We start from the raw sequence: 19,399 nt of genomic DNA, 5'->3' as shown, positions 1-19,399 counted from the left end.
TTGCTGATCTTAGGTTTCACAATGCAGGTTAGGCTACTCAAGAATGCAATTTTTCTCATAACACTGTTACAACAAAAAGGATTCATAACAGTATTTGAGAAGCTGTCAGTGTTGCTCTCAAAGAAAATAACAAAAATATGAGGCATTCACCACTCAATCGTTTGCTGACAGTAACGATGTCATACTGAAAAATCCTTTTCCATTTTTTGGTCAGTGAATGGATCATTAGGCATCCATTTTGTATACAGCATCCACCACATTCATTGGCAGCTCTGGTGGAGAGGTGTATATATATATCTTTGAAATAAAATAATATTTTACTGCATTAGCGAAATCTCATATAGAAAACAATGGAGAAATTCAAGCTTCTGTATAAGTACATCTATCAAATGGGGAAAAACATTTGTTTTAAGAAATAATTCATTAACCACAGTAACTGGTGGCAAACCTAAAATTAAAGAAACTGACACAGTTTTAAAAATGATGAAATAGTTTAGTTTTCTAGGTTCATATGTCATTTTAATGAGAACTTTATGACCTTCTGTTTCTCTGATTTATAAATATGATATCACACAGATGCACATTTCTCTCCACTGCTCGCCAAAATGGGAAAGACAAGAGAGCACACCATTCAAGTAAGGCAGATGTTTGATCAAACTGGAATGTATTCTTTTTTTAACATATTTGGATCGAATTGATCATATAGTTCTGTATCTAAATTGAATCTATTTGTCTTGTAAAATGCTTTGAGATGACTTTTGTTGTGAGTTGGTGCTATATAGTGTATGTAATACTGTATAACTGCAATGGCTACACGAAACCAGCTACTGGCCTATATTTACAGTCAGAGCAATAAATAAAAAGTTTCAAACAAGACTGGACAATGTTCCAAGTTTTTATCTTGGCTCCGAACAGGATGGTAATCGAGGGAAACTCCAAAGCTTACCATCAGAAAACTGCAGTGAATTTCCCAGTGAGATATAATGCTACAGAAGTAAAATATGAACTTATCTGACGTCTCTTTATGTTTGGTACCAGTACCTTCGGAGGGCGCTGTAAGTACCACCATGTCATTTATGTGGACGTTTTCACTGAGAGAGAAAGACTCAAAGTTGGACTTGTTTAATATGAAAAATGGGTTTAAATATTATGTCACAGAAAGCAAGAACGGCTTGGAGAATACCAAAAAAGCTATATGGAGGTATGTTTGATGTTCATATTACAAAATAAACACAAGATTAAGTTTACCTTGGGCAGACAACATCAATGGATCACAGAAAAGTTCCTTCAAATTATTTGTCACAGGAGTTTGTAAAAATTCAATCCAAGGTAGGTTACATCAACTATAAAAAAATACACAGACTGATGGTAGCGATGCTAACAACGCTAAGAGAACTAATCACAAAAAGCCCAAGCCCTCACACTCTAAACTTCAGCTAACATCTTGTTTGGTTTATTTAAGGCCAGCCAGTTATTTTCTGTTTGTGGCCAAAACATGCATTAAAAATTTGACTTTTTCAGCTATTATGTCCAGTTCAAGCAAAGATGTTAAAATTCAGACTTGTTTAGCCAACATGTTTAGCCACATTTTCAATCAAATTTACATTTTATTTAAAGAAGATAACAGAACATTTTCTTTTCTGCATCGTTTCAGCAATATTTTGCTCAGGTGCACATTAAAAAAGTTGCAGACAGAGCCCGATCACTTGTCCTTGTTTAACATTATAGTAGAATACTGTTTTATTGCAGAGCTCAAACATACAACTATAGTGTAATATCAGCTCAGTTCTTACTATGAATAATTAATAATCTGGCAGGAAGGGCTTTTGAATTCAACAGAATTAGTTAGTTAGAATAAAATTAATAAATAATTCAACAATTTAACACATCTAACTGTGGAAAGATTTATATCTCACAAATATTAGGTTGGACACATGTATTTGAAGTGCATAATGTGGAAAAAAAAGATTCTGTGATACGTTGCACTTTTATGTTTTCATGGGTACAAGAAAAAGATAGAAGTTTCAAATGATATTAGTCGGCTTAGGAAAGATGTACTTCAATTATGTTTTCAGTTGGCCTTAATTTAAATGTAATCTTCTGCCCAATTACCTGAACGGTAATTGTTGTGGTTTTTAGTATAACAATGACCATCAGTGGGCTCTAGATGGACAAACTGTCTACTTTTAAGGCTAGGCTTAAAACTTTCCTTTTTGATAAAGCTTATAGTTAGAGTGGCTAAGGTCATCCTGAGCTATCTCTGTAGTTATGCTGCTATAGGCTTAGACTGCTGGAGGACATAATGACCACTTTCACTGTCTTCGCTACATTCTCACACTACTCTCTAATTCTGCATTATCAGCTGTTATTTCAGCTTTTAACTTTATGTTCTGTCTATTCTCTTCCTAGAAGCTACACCTGGCCTGGCTCTGTGTCTACCTGTGACACCTTTCTGGAGAGGGGATTCGTCCGAGCTTCTGCTGGCAACAACTTAATGCTCACCTTCTACAGATGATCCACTTGTCCCTGTCTTTCAGTGTTTAACCCTTTCTCTTTCCTAGACATGGAAATTGACTGAGCTTTACTGTGACTAACTCTATGTGCTCTCTTTCAGACTCTAACCTTGAAAACTGGCTGAGAGTTTATCTGTTCTTTCTTTCTAGGTGAAACGACTAAAGGAGCTACATCCATCAACTTTTACCTTTCCTTCCCATAGAAAGTACTCCTGGATCAGTGCTTCTTTGTTCTCTTTGTGTCTCTGCTCTGTTCTCTCAAACCCCCAGTTGGTCGTGGCAGATGGCTGCTCACACTGAGCCTGGTTCTGCTGGAGGTTTCTTCCTGTTAAAAGGGAGTTTTTCCTCTCCACTGTCGCTACATGCATGCTCAGTATGAGGGATTGCTGCAAAGTCAACGCCAGTGACTGTCCACTGTCTCTACAAGCTAATCCAGAAGGAATGAATGCTGCAAGTCACTGACTGGATGCAATCTGCTGGGTTTCCTTAGACAGAAAAACTTTTTGAATTTGAATAAATAACTGAATCTGACTGCACTGTTCAATGATTAGGATTAATTGGAATGTATGTACCTGACTTTTGTGAAGTGCCTTGAGACGACATGTGTTGTGAATTGGCGCTATATAAATAAAGTGAATTGAACTGAATTGAATTGACCGGGGTAACTTGCACTATGGGCTAACTTTTTTGGCTTTCCTGTTAAAGAATACACCCTTTGCATCTTAACAGTTAGCACACAAATCTGTATTTGTTGCATCACTACAAGATTTTAGAAAAAAATCTTATCTTTTAAAAGTTTTAAGGATCACAGTGAGTAAAGAAGATATAGAAAATTTATTAATGCTGGTGTGAGCAAATCATCTTGGATAGCTGTTACTGTACACATTTGTCGTGTTTTTCTAATAATTACATGATTTCTTCTCATTGACTCATTTTTTTTTTTCTTGCAACCAACCTAAATTGAGCAGTGAGTTTGCGTTGGCTGCTGACCTTCATGATCTCTGGCTTCTTACTGAGGACTGAACACACAAGTTGATTGAGCTAAAATATACTTGCCTGGGAAAAGAACAGGTGCAGGGGACATTCTTATTCCCCAAACCTTTTCCATCAAGCCTGTTGCCTCCAGTCAAATTAACCTGTCAAATGCTGTGGAGCTCCAGTGTAATTTCAACATGAATTGAAGTTAAGTAACTGCCTCAGACCTCACAAATCAAGTCCATGGGGCAGAAACAAATTTGGCTGTCAGTTTTAATTAAGAAGTTACAATCTGGTTCTTAATAAAAGCCTTTTTCATAAGCATGCTTCTTCAATCAATTCACCCACACCTTCCTTAAATACATCTCTTCTTAGAGCAAATGGTTGTTTTTTTACCTCTTCTTGTCTGCTTCATATCTGCTCAGGAGTCGCTGAAGGCCTCCACACTTAAAGCCCTGGAAGTGGGCTGCCGGAGCACCAACAGTGATAATGTCATACAAAGCATCTAGAAAGGGAGAAAAACAAAAAAAATCAAGTTTGCTGATCATCTAAAGAAACATCACAAACAAATAACATTCAAACAATTAATTATAGAATAGAAACAGAGGATAAAAATCTTCTTTATTGCCTCCCAGTTGGGAAATCCAGATTTGTCAGCAGCAAAGTAAAAGGCACAGCAAAGCAAACAGGCACTCACAAATGTAAAAAAACTATAAAGATCAATAGGTAAGAGTGGTCTGTACAGTAAAAGGGAAAATGTTACAACATAAAAAAAGAAATACTGTACAGTTATTAAAAATGGCAGACATAGATTAATGAAATGTGCAACTAAGAGGTGCTCTGACACTTCATCTAAAGAGCATCAGTGTTGTGACTCCAGTCCAGTTTATTGTTTAAGTACCAACCAGGCACTTATACGAGTCCACTATCTCAACCTCAGCTCTCTGGATGTTCTTTGTCTAACGCCTCAAAGATGTGAACAAATTGAAATATAACACAATGCAGCCAGCTCAAGTTCTTAGTTAACAGTAGGGAAAATAAGTATCAAGCAGTAAATATATTTCTGTTCAGGGTCTGTTCTGACGGATTTTACAGCAGATGTAGATTACAGCTAAAATGATCCAAATATATAAAGAAACCTAAATAAAACTAGTTAATGAACTTAAGTCATGAGTGATAAAGTGGAATAGGGCAGGTAATAAGTATTAAACTTCTTGACAAAAGTATTGATAAAGATGGCTTCTGTTTGGTGAAACTGGTCGCTTGCATTGGTCAGGTGGGACTTTGACCCATTCTTTCACACAAACACTTCCACAAGTCTTCAAATCTTGAGGGTTATTTGTACTCTGATCTTCTGTGTATTCCATAAATCTTTAATTAGATTGAGGTGGAGTGACTGCCATTTTAGAAGCTTTATTTTCTATATTTGAAACCAACTGTGAGTTTTCATCACAGAGTGTTTTGGAATCTTTGTCTTGCTGAAAAATCCAGACTCGTTTAATCTTCAGATTCAGTTCAGTTTATTTATATGGCCCCAATTCACACCATGTCATATCAAGGCACTTTATAAAGTGAATTCAAATCATACAGATTCCAACTCAACATTGTATTTTTCAAGTTGTTATGTTTTTTCTTCAGCAGTGGAGTCCTGTGCAGTGAGCATTCAGAGAGGTTCGTTCGTTCGTCGTCTTCCGCTTATCCAGGACTGGGTCGCGGGGGCAGCAGACTCAGCAGAGACGCCCAGACGTCCCTCTCTCCAGACACCTCCTCCAGCTCCTCCAGGGGGAGCCCAAGGCGTTCCCAGGCCAGCCGAGAGACATAGTCCCTCCAGCGTGTCCTGGGCCGTCCCCTGGGCCTCCTCCCGGTGGGACGTGCCTGGAACACCTCCCGAGGAAGGCGTCCAGGAGGCATCCGGTATAGATGACCGAGCCACCTCAACTGGCTCCTCTCGATGTGGAGGAGCAGCGGCTCTACTCCGAGCTCCTCCCGGATGACCGAGCACCTCACCCTATCTCTAAGGGAGTGCCCGGCCACCCTACGGAGGAAGCTCATTTCAGCCGCTTGTATCCGTGATCTCGTTCTTTCGGTCATGACCAAAAGTTCATGGCCATAGGTGAGGGTAGGAACGTAGACCGACCAGTAAATTGAGAGCTTTGCTTTTCGGCTCAGCTCTCTCTTCACCACAACGGACCGGCACAGCGCCCCCATTACTGTGGCAGCCGCACCGATCCGTCTGTCGATCCCCCGCTCCATTCTTCCCTCACTCGTGAACAAGACCCCGAGATACTTAAACTCCTCCACTTGAGGCAGGAACTCCCCTCCAACCTGAAGAGGACAAGCCACCCTTTGCCAGTCGAGTACCATGGCCTCAGACTTGGAGGAGCTGATCCTCATCCTAGCTGCTTCACACTCGGCTGCGAACCGCCACAGCGCATGCTGTAGGTCTTGGCTAGAGGGGGCCAGCAGGACCACGTCATCCACAAAAAGAAGAGACGAAATCCACTGGTCCCCAAACCAGACCCCCTCCGGCCCTTGGCTGCGTCTAGAAATCCTGTCCATAAAAGTTATGAACAGGACCGGCGACAAAGGGCAGCCCTGCCGGAGTCCAACATGCACTGGGAACAGGTCCGACTTAGTGCCGGCAATGCGGACCAAACTCCTGCTCCACTCGTACAGGGACCGGATGGCCCCTAATAAAGGGCCCCCGATTCCATACTCCTGGAGCACCCCCCACAGGGCATCACGAGGGACACAGTCGAATGCCTTCTCCGGGTCCACAAAACACATGTGAACCGGTTGGGCAAACTCCCATGAACCCTCGAGCACCCTGTAGAGGGTATAGAGCTGGTCCAGTGTTCCACGGCTGGGACGAAAACCACACTTTCCTCCTGAAGCCGAGGTTCGACTATCGGTCGGACTCTCCTCTCCAATATCCTGGCGTAGGCCTTACCAGGGAGGCTGAGGAGTGTGATCCCCCTGTAGTTGGAACACACCCTCCGGTCCCCCTTCCAGAGGCACTGTCCCCGACCGCCATGCAATGTTGAAGAGGCGTGTCAACCATGACAGCCCTACAACATCCAGACACTTGAGGTACTCAGGGCAGATCTCATCCACCCCCGAAGCCTTGCCACCGCGGAGCTTTTTAACCACCTCGGTGACTTCAGCCCGGGTGATGAAAGAGTCCAACCCCGAGTCCCCAGCCTCTGTTTCCACCACGGAATGCGTGATGGCAGGATTGAGGAGATCCTCGAAGTACTCCTTCCACCGCCCGATAATGTCCTCAGTCGAGGTCAGCAGTCTCCTGCCCCCACTATAAACAGTGTTGGCAAAGCACTGCTTCCCCCTCCTGAGGCGCCGGACGGTTTGCCAGAATCGCTTCGAGGCCAACCGGTAGTCCTTCTCCATGGCCTCACCGAACTCTTCCCAGGCCCGAGTTTTTGCCTCTGCCACAGCCCGTGCCGCAGCACGCTTGGCCTCACGGTACCCGTCAGCCGCCTCAGGAGTCCCACAAGCCAACCACAGCCGATAGGACTCCTTCTTCAGCTTAACAGCATCCCTTACTGCCGGTGTCCACCACCGGGTTCTGGGATTGCCGCCACGACAGGCACCGCAGACCTTACGGCCGCAGCTATGGGCAGCAGCATCGACAATAGATGCAGAGAAAATGGTCAACTCGGACTCTATGTCTCCAACATCCCCCGGGATCTGGTCGAAGCTCTCCCGGAGGTGGGAGTTGAATACATCCCTGGCCGAGGGCTCCGCCAGACGTTCCCAGCAGACCCTCACTATGCGCTTGGGCCTGCCAAGTCTGTCTGGCTTTCTCCTCCTCCAGCGGATCCAACTCACCACCAGGTGATGATCAGTGGACAGCTCAGCCCCTCTCTTCACCCGAGTGTCCAAAACATGCGACCGAAGGTCTGATGATACGACAACAAAGTCGATCATCGACCTCCTGCCTAGGGTGTCCTGGTGCCAAGTGCACTGATGGACACCCTTATGTTTGAACATGGTGTTCGTTATGGTCAATCCGTGACTAGCACAGAAGTCCAATAACAAAACACCACTCGGATTCAGATCGGGGAGGCCATTCCTCCCGATCACTCCTCTCCAGGTGTCACTGTCGTTCCCCACGTGGGTGTTGAAGTCCCCCAGCAGAATAATGGAGTCCCCGGGAGGGGCACTATCCAGCACCCCCGACAGGGACGCCAAGAAGGCAGGGTACTCTGCACTACCACTCGGCCCGTAGGCTGAAATGATAGTCAGAGACCTCTCCCCAACCCGAAGGCGCAGGGATACAACCCTCTCATCCACTGGGGTAAACCCCAACACGAGACGGCTGAGCTGGGGGGCAACAAGCAAACCCACACCAGCCCGCCGCCTCTCCCCGTGGGCCACTCCAGAGTAGAAGAGAGTCCAACCCCTCTCAAGGAGATGGGTTCCAGAGCCCACGCTGTGCGTGGAGGCGAGCCCGACTTTTTCTAGTCGATATCTCTCGACCTCCCGCACAAGCTCAGGCTCCTTCCCCCCCAGCGAGGTGACATTCCACGTCCCTAGAGCCAGCCTAAGCATCTGGGGATCGGGCTGTTGAGGTCTCCACCTTCGTCCGCCACCCAATCCTCTTTGCACCGGTCCCTCACGGTTCCCCCTGCAGGTGGTGGGCCCACTGGGGGATGGCCTCGCGTCTCTCGTTCGGGCTTGGCCCGGCCGGGTCCCGCGAGGAGCAACCCGGCCACCAGGCGCTGTCCGACGAGTCCCGACCCCAGGCCTGGCTCCAGGGTGGGACCCCAGCTCCGCCGTACTGGGCGACGTCACGTGCCTCGATATTTTGTTCTTCATGAGGGGTTCTTGAACCATTCTTTGTCTGACCCATCACCTAGAGCCTGTTTGCCATGGGAGACCCTACCAGGGGCATTTAGGCCCCAGACAACATAGCCTCTAGGATCATTTGAGCACTCAAACCCCTCCACCACGTTAAGGTGACGGTTCAAGGAGAGGTCATTGCAGATAAGTGGATTACATAGAGTTTTTTGTGGAAAACTGAAGTTGCTAATTCCTGGTCTTTGTGAAGCTCTTCATAAGTGGCCCTTGGCTCTTGAAAATCTCTTCTTTTGACTTCTTTTGTCTCCTCTGTCAGAAATCTTTCGAGTGACACCAGGTCAGGTTTATGGTAAAATTATGCCTTTTCATTTCCAGAACATGCCCCCAGTTGTGCTCACTGAAGAATTCTGAAGTTTAAACTTCTGTATAAATGCTTCTTGTGTGATACCTTGAATTTTTTATACACCATCAACAATCAATCTGATATTAACTTTGACTGACAGAAAACAGGGATCCTTTTACACGATGTTGGCTATATTGTTGGCTTTCTATGCCATCTTTGCACCTCTTTTTCTTCATATGCTCATTACTTCTTCCCTGTGTTGTTCCACTTTATTACAGATGCCTGAATATGTGGACAAATATGTGTTGATTTCTTTGTATGTGTGAATTGCTTGAGTTACTGCCAAGACCAGTTGTGAATTTTAATATCAAAACCCCATTAGAAATACATTTGCTCTGTAAAACATTGACGTGTTCTACACTTCTTTCCCCACTGTAAATTAAACTCAAAATTCAAAAAAGTTATGAGACAACATATGAATGCAACTTTCCCAAAAATATATAACTTCACTCTGTCACATACAAAACAAAGGTGCATTCAAAGAAAAACAAAGGCATGACATTCTTCAAGAATTAACCTGTATTTGATATATTACCACTTCTCCCTAGATGTTAATGGTTTGGTTTTGAGGTCAATTGGTCCCATGTTAGACCAGAAGGACAGCCAATGTCACAGTGCTTCACTCCAATTTGCTCATCAGCCTCAAAATTAAATAAACATTTCACAGACAGCCAGGCAGGCACAAAGGTGCTTACAACAGGTCTTGTTTTGAATGACTAATGACTGAAGCTGACAATTAAATCAGAGAAAAGCCACTGTGTGTGTGTGTGTACACGGATGTGTGTGAGTGTGTTTACCTCCATTCAGGTTAAGATAAACTTAGAAAAGAGGTTAGGAGTGAGAGGCAGCAAAAGTCAAAAGTTTTGCCATATTCTGCACAGTAAATAACTGATATGCAGTGAATATGCAACACTGTGTGAAAGTTTGAATCCCTCCATTCCCTACCCCAAAGTTCTGGCACAATTAGTGAAAATTTGTGAAAAAGCAATGAAAGTCCAAAGAAAAGACCTTTAAAAATGTAGCTCACGGCTACTTTAAAACAAAAAAAGTCTCAGTGTATGAAAGCAAAGTTTAAAGGAATGTGAAATGATTTAAGATTTTTGAGCATCCTTCTATCCGTACATCTAATTATTGTAGAGTACAATCAAAGACAGTTGGTTGTCCAACAATCCACTGTCTTCTACTAATCGAGATCAGATTACAAGGGTAATAGGTCCAGGATAGAAACCAAGATGTTCCCTCTGCCCAGCAACATTCCCCAGCTAATTCTGAAAGAACCAAATGTGTTTCTTCTGCACCAGAAGGAGTATAAAATCAGACCAGTTCTTTCTGGGTCTGCCATTGGGCTCTTCGTAATGGAACCTGCCTAGAAAAGACGTAAGGGAGGTGCCCAGTCAGATGATCAAATAATGCCAATTGGTAGGAAGTTGTCTAAGAAAGCCCAGATGATTGCATTGAGTCATTGACTTTGCGGCAATCCATCTTCCAGAGCAGGCATGTGGCGACAGTGGAAAGGAACCATTTTCTTTAAACAGGAAAAAACCTTAAGACCAGACGGTCCGGAACACCTCTGAAAGGTGCCCAAGAGGCATCCATATAACATGCCAAAACCACCTCAGTGAACTGATTTCAATATGTGTGTACATGCTGGAGGTAGGGCTTGAGATTGCTCCCTCTGAATAATTTCAGTACTGTTTAAAGTTAAGAAGTCCAATGAAAGACATAGGTTGATGCATGTGTGCCAAGATCCTACAACATTGTCAAGTCAAACAGTTTATCAAGTGAAATACACATAATGTAACATAAGTAATTTCATTTACATTTTTGTGTGTTTTTCGGTAAAAAAGGTCTGACACATGATCTGTAGGAAAGCTTATGCAGTATTTCAGCACCTATCAGTACACACTCCCAGCAGCCCACGTGAGGTTGATCAAGCCTCATTGTGTTTCCCTGTGCTGACTGATTATGTAACTGCAGTTACAATGATCCCATTGTCTAGTGGTAGGGTTGATTGCAACCCATCTGGCCCCTGGACTTTTTGTGCACCCAAGTTTCCCTAACTGCTTCTCCTACAGCAGCAGAAGACAGGAGGAAAAAAGGTTATAGAACATCAGGTATAATGACCAATCTGATCTTGATTTTCCTTTCTTCCTTTCACTTTTGTTATATCTTTTTCAGTTAATCAACAGCAAAATGAAGTGTTAAAGAAGTGACAAGACAGAGCCCCTTTTGGAAAGAGGAAGGTGGTCAAAATGAATGGTTATAATTCACACACAGCAATCTGTGTCGACAAGAAAACATCCCGCTAAACAATGCTGATGTTTTTCAGAAATATTTTACAGCTGTGAAAATCCATTTACAGCAAAACAAATGAATTCACTTCAGAGCCAACAGTATTATTATTTTTTCTGATTTCCCCTTTCTCTGGATGATCAATGGACAAAGTTAAAATAAATGGCTTAGCAACACTGAGTAGATTATACAACACATCTCAAGGAAATGCATCTCTTTACAAAACTAAATAGAACTAAATAGAAAAGTAGAGCACATCACATAATTTAAACACTACAACTGAGCTAAAAGACCTAAAATGTAGTACAATATGCTTCTGGTTCAACACTGGGTTTTAACTAAGAAGGTTAATTTCTTACCTGGTCATATCACCCTGGTAACAATATGAAAACCAAACTTGTTTCAAGATAACAGATTAACACAGGCATGCAGATTACTCGTACTCGTACCCTATTTCTAAGGGAGTGCCCGGCCACCCTACGGAGGAAGCTCATTTCAGCCGCTTGTATCCGGGATCTCGTTCTTTCGGTCATGACCCAAAGTTCATGGCCATAGGTGAGGGTAGGAACGTAGACCGACCGGTAAATCGAGAGCTTCGCTTTTCGGCTCAGCTCTCTCTTCACCACAACGGACCGGCACAATGCCCCCATTACTGCGGCAGCCGCATCGATCCGTCTGTCAATCTCCCGCTCCATTCTTCCCTTACTCGTGAACAAGACCCCGAGGTACTGGAACTCCTCCACTTGAGGCAGGAACTCCCCTCCAACCTGAAGAGGACAAGCCACCCTTTTCTGGTCGAGAACCATGGCCTCGGACTTGGAGGAGCTGATTTTCATCCCAGCCGCTTCACACTCGGCTGCGAACCGCCCCAGTGCGTGCTGTAGGTCTTGGCTAGAGGGTCCAGCAGGACCACATCATCTGCAAAAAGAAGAGATGAAATCCACTGGTCCTCAAACCAGACCCCTTGGCTGTGTCTAGAAATCCTGTCCATAAAAGTTATGAACAGGACCGGTGACAAAGGACAGCCCTGCCGGAATCCAACATGCACCGGGCGGGAACAGGTCCGACTTAGTGCCGGCAATGCGGACCAAACTCCTGCTCCGCTTGTACAGGGACCGGATGGCCCCTATTAAAGGGCCCCTGATTCCATACTCCTGGAGCACCCCCCACAGGGCATCACAAGGGACACAGTCGAATGCTTTCTCCAGGTCCACAAAACACATGTGAACCGGTTGGGCAAACTCCCATGAACCCTCGAGCACCCTGAAGAGGGTATAGAGCTGGTCGAGTGTTCCACGCCGGGATGAAAACCACACTGCTCCTCCTGAAGCCAAGGTTCGACTTTTAGCCGGACTCTCCTCTCCAATACCCTGGCGTAGGCCTTACCAGGGAGGCTGAGGAGTGTGATCTCCCTGTAGTTGGAACACACCCTCTGGTCACCCTTCTTATGAAGGGGGACCACCACCCCAGTCTGCCAGTCCAGAGGCACCGTCCCCGACCGCCACGCAATGTTGAAGAGGCGTGTCAACCATGACAGCCCCACAACATCCAGAGATTTGAGGTACTCAGGGCGGATCTCATCCAGCCCCGAAGCCTTGCCACCGCGGAGCTTTTTAACCACCTCGGTGACTTCAGCCTGGGTGATGAAAGAGTCCAACCCCGAGTCCCCAGCCTCTGTTTCCACCAGGGAATGCGTGATGGCAGGATTGAGGAGATCCTCGAAGTACTCCTTCCACCGCCCGATAATGTCCTCAGTCGAGGTCAGCAGCCTCCCACCCCCACTATAAACAGTATCGGCGAAGCACTGCTTCCCCCTCCTGAGGCGCCGGACGGTTTGCCAGAATCGCTTCGAGGCCAACCGGTAGTCCTTCTTCATGGCCTCACCAAACTCATCCCAGGCCCGAGTTTTTGCCTCTGCCACAGCCCGGGCCGCAGCACGCTTGGCCCCACGGTACCCGTCAGCCGCCTCAGGAGTCCCACTCTTAGTTAACTCTGCATCAAAGGGGGACTGCACCTCAAACTGCACTGTATTTCCTTCTTACATGTTTGTTCTGTTTTCATTTTGTCTTTGTTGTTTAGAAATATTCAGAGGTTTACCTGCTTTTGTGCTTTGGATCAATGTCCTGTTGCAAAGTGAGATGATTTTTTGGTAGAAAGCTGGTTCCATCAATTACACCAAGTTGTCCAGGTCCTGAAGCAGCTCAACAGCCCCACACCATCTTACTACCACCACCATGTTTGATTGCTGATCTAACGATGTTTTGGGGAAATGCTGTCTTAGTTTACCGCCAGATGTAATAAGATGCTCCCCTTCCAAAAAGCTCCACTTTTATCTCATCAGGGCACAGAACATTGTCCCAAATGTCCTGAGGATCATTAACAATGGCAAACCAGAGACAGACCTTTGTGTTTTTATGGGTCAGCAGTTGATTTCACCTGGGAAGCCTCCCATATTAGCAGTTTTCCCCAGTGTCTTTTTGTCACTGCTAAATCATGAACACTGAACTAAATTAAGGCAACTGAGGTCTGCAGTAATTTAGATGTTGTTCTGGTTTTTTGGTTTCTTGTAGTCTTGGAGTCGTTGATGCAAGTTTAGAGTAATTTCATCATATCATATATCATATCATATCATATCATATATCATATAATTTTACTTTTAAACCACTTAAAAAAACAAAAGGAAGGCTGACCATGGAGCAGTTCAATCAAAGTCAAACATGGGACAGAGAATAAAAGCTAAATAAAACACTAACACAAAAAAGTTCACAAACGTTAATAAAAATTATCAACACACAAGGAAAAACAAGCAGCAATAAATAATAAGTAATCAACATCTCACAATGGCTTGAAGGCCAGGGGAAAAATGTTATTTGAAGGAGATTTCAAAACTGTAAGGGAATGAGTCTGAGCTAAAAAAAAAAAAAAAGCTCTGTAACCTCTCGGTTTATTTAACGTCTTAGGAACTAATAAAAGCTAAAATATAAAAAGTATTTTTTTAAATGAATTCAGCAAAAAACTAGAAGCCAGTGAAATAAAGCCAAAGTCAGATATGTGTGCTCATGTTTACTTGTACCTGGTACTGGTACAGGGATGGTATTGCACGGTGTTGCATGTAACAAGCAGCTATTTAAGCTACTGTCACCATCACAAACAAGAAACCCTTTTCTCCCCAGATCATTCTTTGACAACCAAACAGATATTGTGGGTGAAGATCCCAGTAGATCAGAGGTTTCACCTCAGACCAGACTATTTGGCCCCAAGAACCATGGCATGTTCAAAATCACTTACAGTGCTGCGATAAACTTTGCCTCTTAAGATTTATTCTGTTTTCCTGTTTTTCATCACAGTCCCATCTTTCAGATCATCAAATAGAAAAAGCTAATTAAATCTGTAAGGAGGCATACCGTTGTCACAGCACAGTAAATAATAGCCAAGGCAAAAAACATTTCAGTGCTGTAAGCAATATACAGTTAGTGTGAAATATATACAGTTCCCCAATAACTCAATAGCTATTTGTAAGTGCGACATAACAAAAGGCACAAAGGTGTACAAGCAATCTGCTTCACAGCTGCCTTTAGAGAGAGAGGGTAGGAATTCATCCTCTTTCAGAAAACTGTCTGAGATTGTTGCCAACTATTTTGTAAAATACAGCACTTTGCATACTGAAGTTTATATAAGTCAAATGAATTATTACAATAAATAGCACCTGCAGAGATAATTAGTACAGTGAGGGTACACTCAGGACAGACCCTACCAGCTGTTGAGCTGAGGACGAGATCTGATCTTCCCTGCAGCAGCTTCTGCATGCAGAAACCTCCCTTCTGTTCAGAATGTGAACTAAGTACCTATTTTACTCTTACTATAGTGATAATATATTACAAATTACTACAGTATCACAGCTTTAAAAAAGGCTTTTCAGCTTTTTAATCTTTCAACTCAGTGGATCGGTTTAAATGACAAATCTGTCCACTGATATTTATAATCTGTTCTTGTGCAATCAGTTACTGATTTAAAAATTGCCAACCTTTGATACACAGTGTTGTTTCTGCAGATTTAAATAGTGCATCAGTTAATTTTCTGTTAAGTCCAGAAATTTGCAGTGATGTGAGTCCAGGGAAGCAAACCGGACTGGTGTAAAGGAGCAACCAGTTACTCAGTTTACTCCAGCTAACTTTCAAACTCTGAAAAATAAATGTTTCTCTTTGTAGATTGACGGACCTCAAATTATTTGAAATTGGCCTTATAACCCTTCACAAATTGATAGGTGGCAAGAGTTAGTTCTCTGAGATTATTGCTGATTCCTTTCCTTCTTGGCATTGTGTTACAATGAAGCAGCATGCTCCAGACCTGCCAAAATCCATGGTGTGGAGTTGCTTAGCAGCATCTGAATGCTACTTTCCCCCTTAAAACCGTTGGGAACATTAATGGAGTACGTATTTTTCTGCTGTTTTATTTTGTCTTCTGTTTTGGAAAAATATTGACAGTGTGGAATCTGTCGTACTTTGTTTCATACATAAGATTAGATTTAAATTGTTTTAGACAAAATATTTTTATGTCCTGATGCTTCAAGCTGTATAATTGAAAGAGGGTGTGCTTACTTTATTACCATAACTATATATATATGCTTCATAACTATATATTTACCCTGCTTGTAGCAACAATAATGCAAATTTCATATTTGCAAAATATATAAAGGAAAATATGACAGAATTAGTCAGACAGCACAAACAAATTTTTATTAATTCATGTCCTTCATTGTTTCACATAACATTGGACACATTTTCCAAGATTTCCTTTTTTCTTAAGTACCTTACTGAGGTTAGCAAAGTCAGAGACGCTGTGGTAGGAGGGAGGAAAACTCACAACACACATTAGCTGAGCACCTCCGCTGAAAAGTAAGTTATGAAGAAAATTGGGCCCAAAGAGGCTAATTATCAACATGTCCATCAATCAATAGACAAATTCCCTCAAGGTCAGTTTTGATATGGTTTTACTATTTTTCCTGCCTTGGCAGAGAAACAAAGCCCTAGACGTATATGATGATTTGCTCTGGCTTAACTCATCTCTCATCTCTCAGGTCCTCACTGGAAAAATGACATCCCCGTGTTTGTCTGCCCGTCTTTCCATCAATCATTCTGTGTTAAGTTGAAATGGAGCTCGCTCACCGATAGAAAGGAAGCAGTTAATACACAGAGACAGTTCCAGGCCAAGAACAGCCTGCTGCAGAGCATCCGCAAAAGAGACAGCCTATTATTTCATTCAGCAAAAACGCAAAGGGCTTAATTAGTATTTTATCAGTTTTTCTCTAGCCAAGTTAATTCTCACCTTTCAACCTGAGTGATGACCTAGAAACAGCCAGTCACAGTCCTCTGACTATTTCTGACAGATGGAAAACCAAGCACAGAGAGATAAAAATGTGACAACAACCACAGCCGCTTTTCCAACATACACATTCAGAAGTGGAAAAGGCAACCGCTCAAATGGCTCAGTTATATCCTGCTGAGTTGTCCTTTAAGCATCTTTAGATCACATTCTAAGGCCAATTCATGCAATCTTAATTAAACGGTACCTGTTTTTTGAGGACATGTCACTCTCATCCTCTGCGTGTGCAAGTTTATCGGGATGAATTCCAGAGACTTCTGGGCTTTGCAGCAGCTTGGCTTGAATGAAACTGAACGAAAACAAAAGACAGTGTCACGATATTATCTTTATATTGGTCAACAGCAATAATTATTCTAATAAAAAAATATTCAGGCAAAGCCAATCAGACAGGAAACATGATTAAAATGTGATTTAACCCATTCTGACAGGAAAAGCTAGTATCCCACTAAACGCAAATAAGTACGATTTTGTAACAAAAAGCATTTTAAAAACTGTTGGGGTGGAAGTTTAGATGAAAACTGCAATAAATGAATTACCTAAAGATATGTGGACCTGTATGGCCTCATTCATGGTTGATAAATACCCCCACTTTGATTTATAAGGCAACAAGCAGGACATATTAATTGTAAAACACATCTTGGCCTTACAAGGTTTTTTTTTTAGTAAAGCCTCAGGTAATTACAGCAACAACACACAACATTACATTCTGTCATTTTTTTTAAACCAAACTAACCCAGACTGCAGAGGCAAAATATGATATTAGTTATATTTCTGCATAATAAGTTAATCTTGCAATTTTCTGGGTAATATACAAGGCTTTTAATGCAGCTGTTGATGACTCTGTTATGTTGTAGTCAGCACAGTTTCTAGATGAATATTGCTGTAGTAAATAGTGCTGTAATGAACTACATCTTAAGATGTAGTTCACCGTCACAGCACTGCTCTTTGTGCCTCGTTTTGCTAATCAGAAAATACAATGTTGTGTACCAATAAAAGAAAAAAGGTGCTTTTCCAAGCACAGCTTTAAAATCTGCCAGAATCATTGCATGAAACAGCTATATATTATTATTTCTTCATAGTTATAAATATATGCATTGCAGAACTGAATTACAATTGCCAGAGCCTCCATCTTTGTTGGCACTTCTGATAAAGATGAGCAAAACAGTTTTAATTAATTGATTGGCATATTCCAACTCAGGTACATGTAGAAATACTGAACATTTAATTTGAATACATTAATTTTTTTCTTTTAAAATCCCACAAAAGGATATTTAAAATGTTTTGGTATTTTACATAATTTTTGATTGTGAAACAGGCCCACAGCATCACAGATCCTCCACCATACTTAATAGTGGGCATGGGGTCCTTTTCCACACATTCATCCTTTGTTTTACACTAGACCCACCAAGAGGTTTGACTATTATTGAAAAATTTATTTATTTCACTAACTCACTTCACTAAGTAAAACATACACAAATATTTTAATAATACTGTTCATACGTCTTAATTTCTGTTAATTATGCTAATTTTCTGCTTCAATCCAATGCAAACACAACATTTAAGATCATAAAATTAAATAAGACCAATAAAAAACGTTATTATAAAATTCATAATTCTTAATTCAAAAATTTTGAGAAATGCATGCGCAGAGAGAGAGAGAAACAGAGGTTCAGTATTCTAATTCAAGACATTTTGTATGTGTGTAAGTCAATGTACTTGCAAGAAATACTGCCGGTACTTACATCATATAAATAGAATGTGTGTGTGGGTTAATTGAAATTAGAATCACTCGACAATGTAGAATATATATATTTATATTTCATTTGTTAAAGAACTGCCATGCATGAAACAATGATAAACCATTTTCTGATGCATAACTTTTCATCTTCAGTTTCCGTCTTTTCTTTTGAACAAAGAAGTTATTGTTCTCTGCATTGTGGTCAAGTTTTGATTTCATTTAAATTAAAAATTTGACCGTTCGGTTGTTTTTGCGGTTTTTCTATAAAAGTCTGTAGATGGTAAGTGATTTATTGTTCTGTCCTAATGCAAGCGGTGTTTTTTAATGTCTGTGCACCACCTGTGTAAAATCTCCCAGTCCATTAAATCAAACGCACCGATCTCCTTGGCAACCGTTCTGTTTTGGAGGTAAACGTGCATGCGCTCTAGTGTAGCGTATATGAAATCTCTGGTCATAAGCGATGTTTTCGAGCTGTACTGTGTTGCTGTAATTCAGCAAAGTAACATGAAACACAACTAGTTTCTCTCCCTTTGCTTTTAACTGGGGTATTTAGCGGCGAGCAGTCAGACATTAAACGTAGCGGTGCTCGATTTAAAGGCTGGCCGTTCACAACAGCCTAGAGCTCCGAGGAGAGAGAAGCAAAGCAAGAGCATTGAGGCTCCAGCATAGCAGAACAGTTCAGAAACTATTTGGAATGAGGGGAAAATAGCTATATTTATAAACAGATTAAGTCGTGTTTTAGACTGCCTATTGGTAGCGGATCTGATCTTCTTTGTGTGCTCGTGAATTTTTGCAGCTGTAACTGGTTCTGGATGACGGCTTCATAGCAGACAGCCGTTCTTCCCTCTTCCCGGTACTGCGTACCGGCGCAGAATCTTTTAGTGGTACGCAGTACCGGACCGTACCGGCTCACTATCACCCCTGGATGTAACACATGAGGAAGGCATATTACACATTGTAAATACAGTGGAAAAGATCAAGTAGACGCTTTTAAATACGTAAGAAACAATCAGATGATAGATGGGAACATTTAACCACTCTGTAGGTGAATATCCAGAACATGTTTTTGTCATTTTTTTCACATGTAAGTATAATTTAATGTACTAAGCTAAATATTTTATCTGTACAGAAACAGAGAAGAAGGAAAAGTATTTCAGTCATGATTACAATAAACTAGGACCTTCAAACCTTTTAATTTTATTCAACAAAGATCCAAATGTCAATTCCACAAGAAAAGTATTTTTCTGAATGTCTCCAGAAGATAAACTTTTTTTTCAA

At 42.1% G+C, this 19,399-nt stretch overlaps 1 protein-coding gene across 6 annotated transcripts in view; it reads right to left on the bottom strand.

Annotated features, from left to right (window-relative positions):
* Window positions 1–19,399, bottom strand: part of inpp4b (inositol polyphosphate-4-phosphatase type II B) — a 268,417-nt gene that overhangs the window by 64,350 nt on the left and 184,668 nt on the right. For all 6 annotated transcript variants that reach the window (XM_047365702.1, XM_047365701.1, XM_047365700.1 and 3 more), the window contains 2 exons: window positions 16,571–16,672; window positions 3,885–3,993 (listed from right to left, as the gene is read on the bottom strand). In XM_047365702.1, the coding sequence (XP_047221658.1) occupies window positions 3,885–3,993; window positions 16,571–16,672 (211 nt within the window). The remainder of the gene's footprint in view (window positions 1–3,884; window positions 3,994–16,570; window positions 16,673–19,399) is intronic.

The sequence above is a fragment of the Girardinichthys multiradiatus genome, chromosome 5 (genome assembly GCF_021462225.1).
Source record: "Girardinichthys multiradiatus isolate DD_20200921_A chromosome 5, DD_fGirMul_XY1, whole genome shotgun sequence".
In the NCBI taxonomy this organism is placed as follows: Eukaryota; Metazoa; Chordata; class Actinopteri; order Cyprinodontiformes; family Goodeidae; genus Girardinichthys; species Girardinichthys multiradiatus.
Note: the sequence above shows the minus strand (reverse complement) of the source record. Positions and strands in the feature narration are given on the sequence as shown.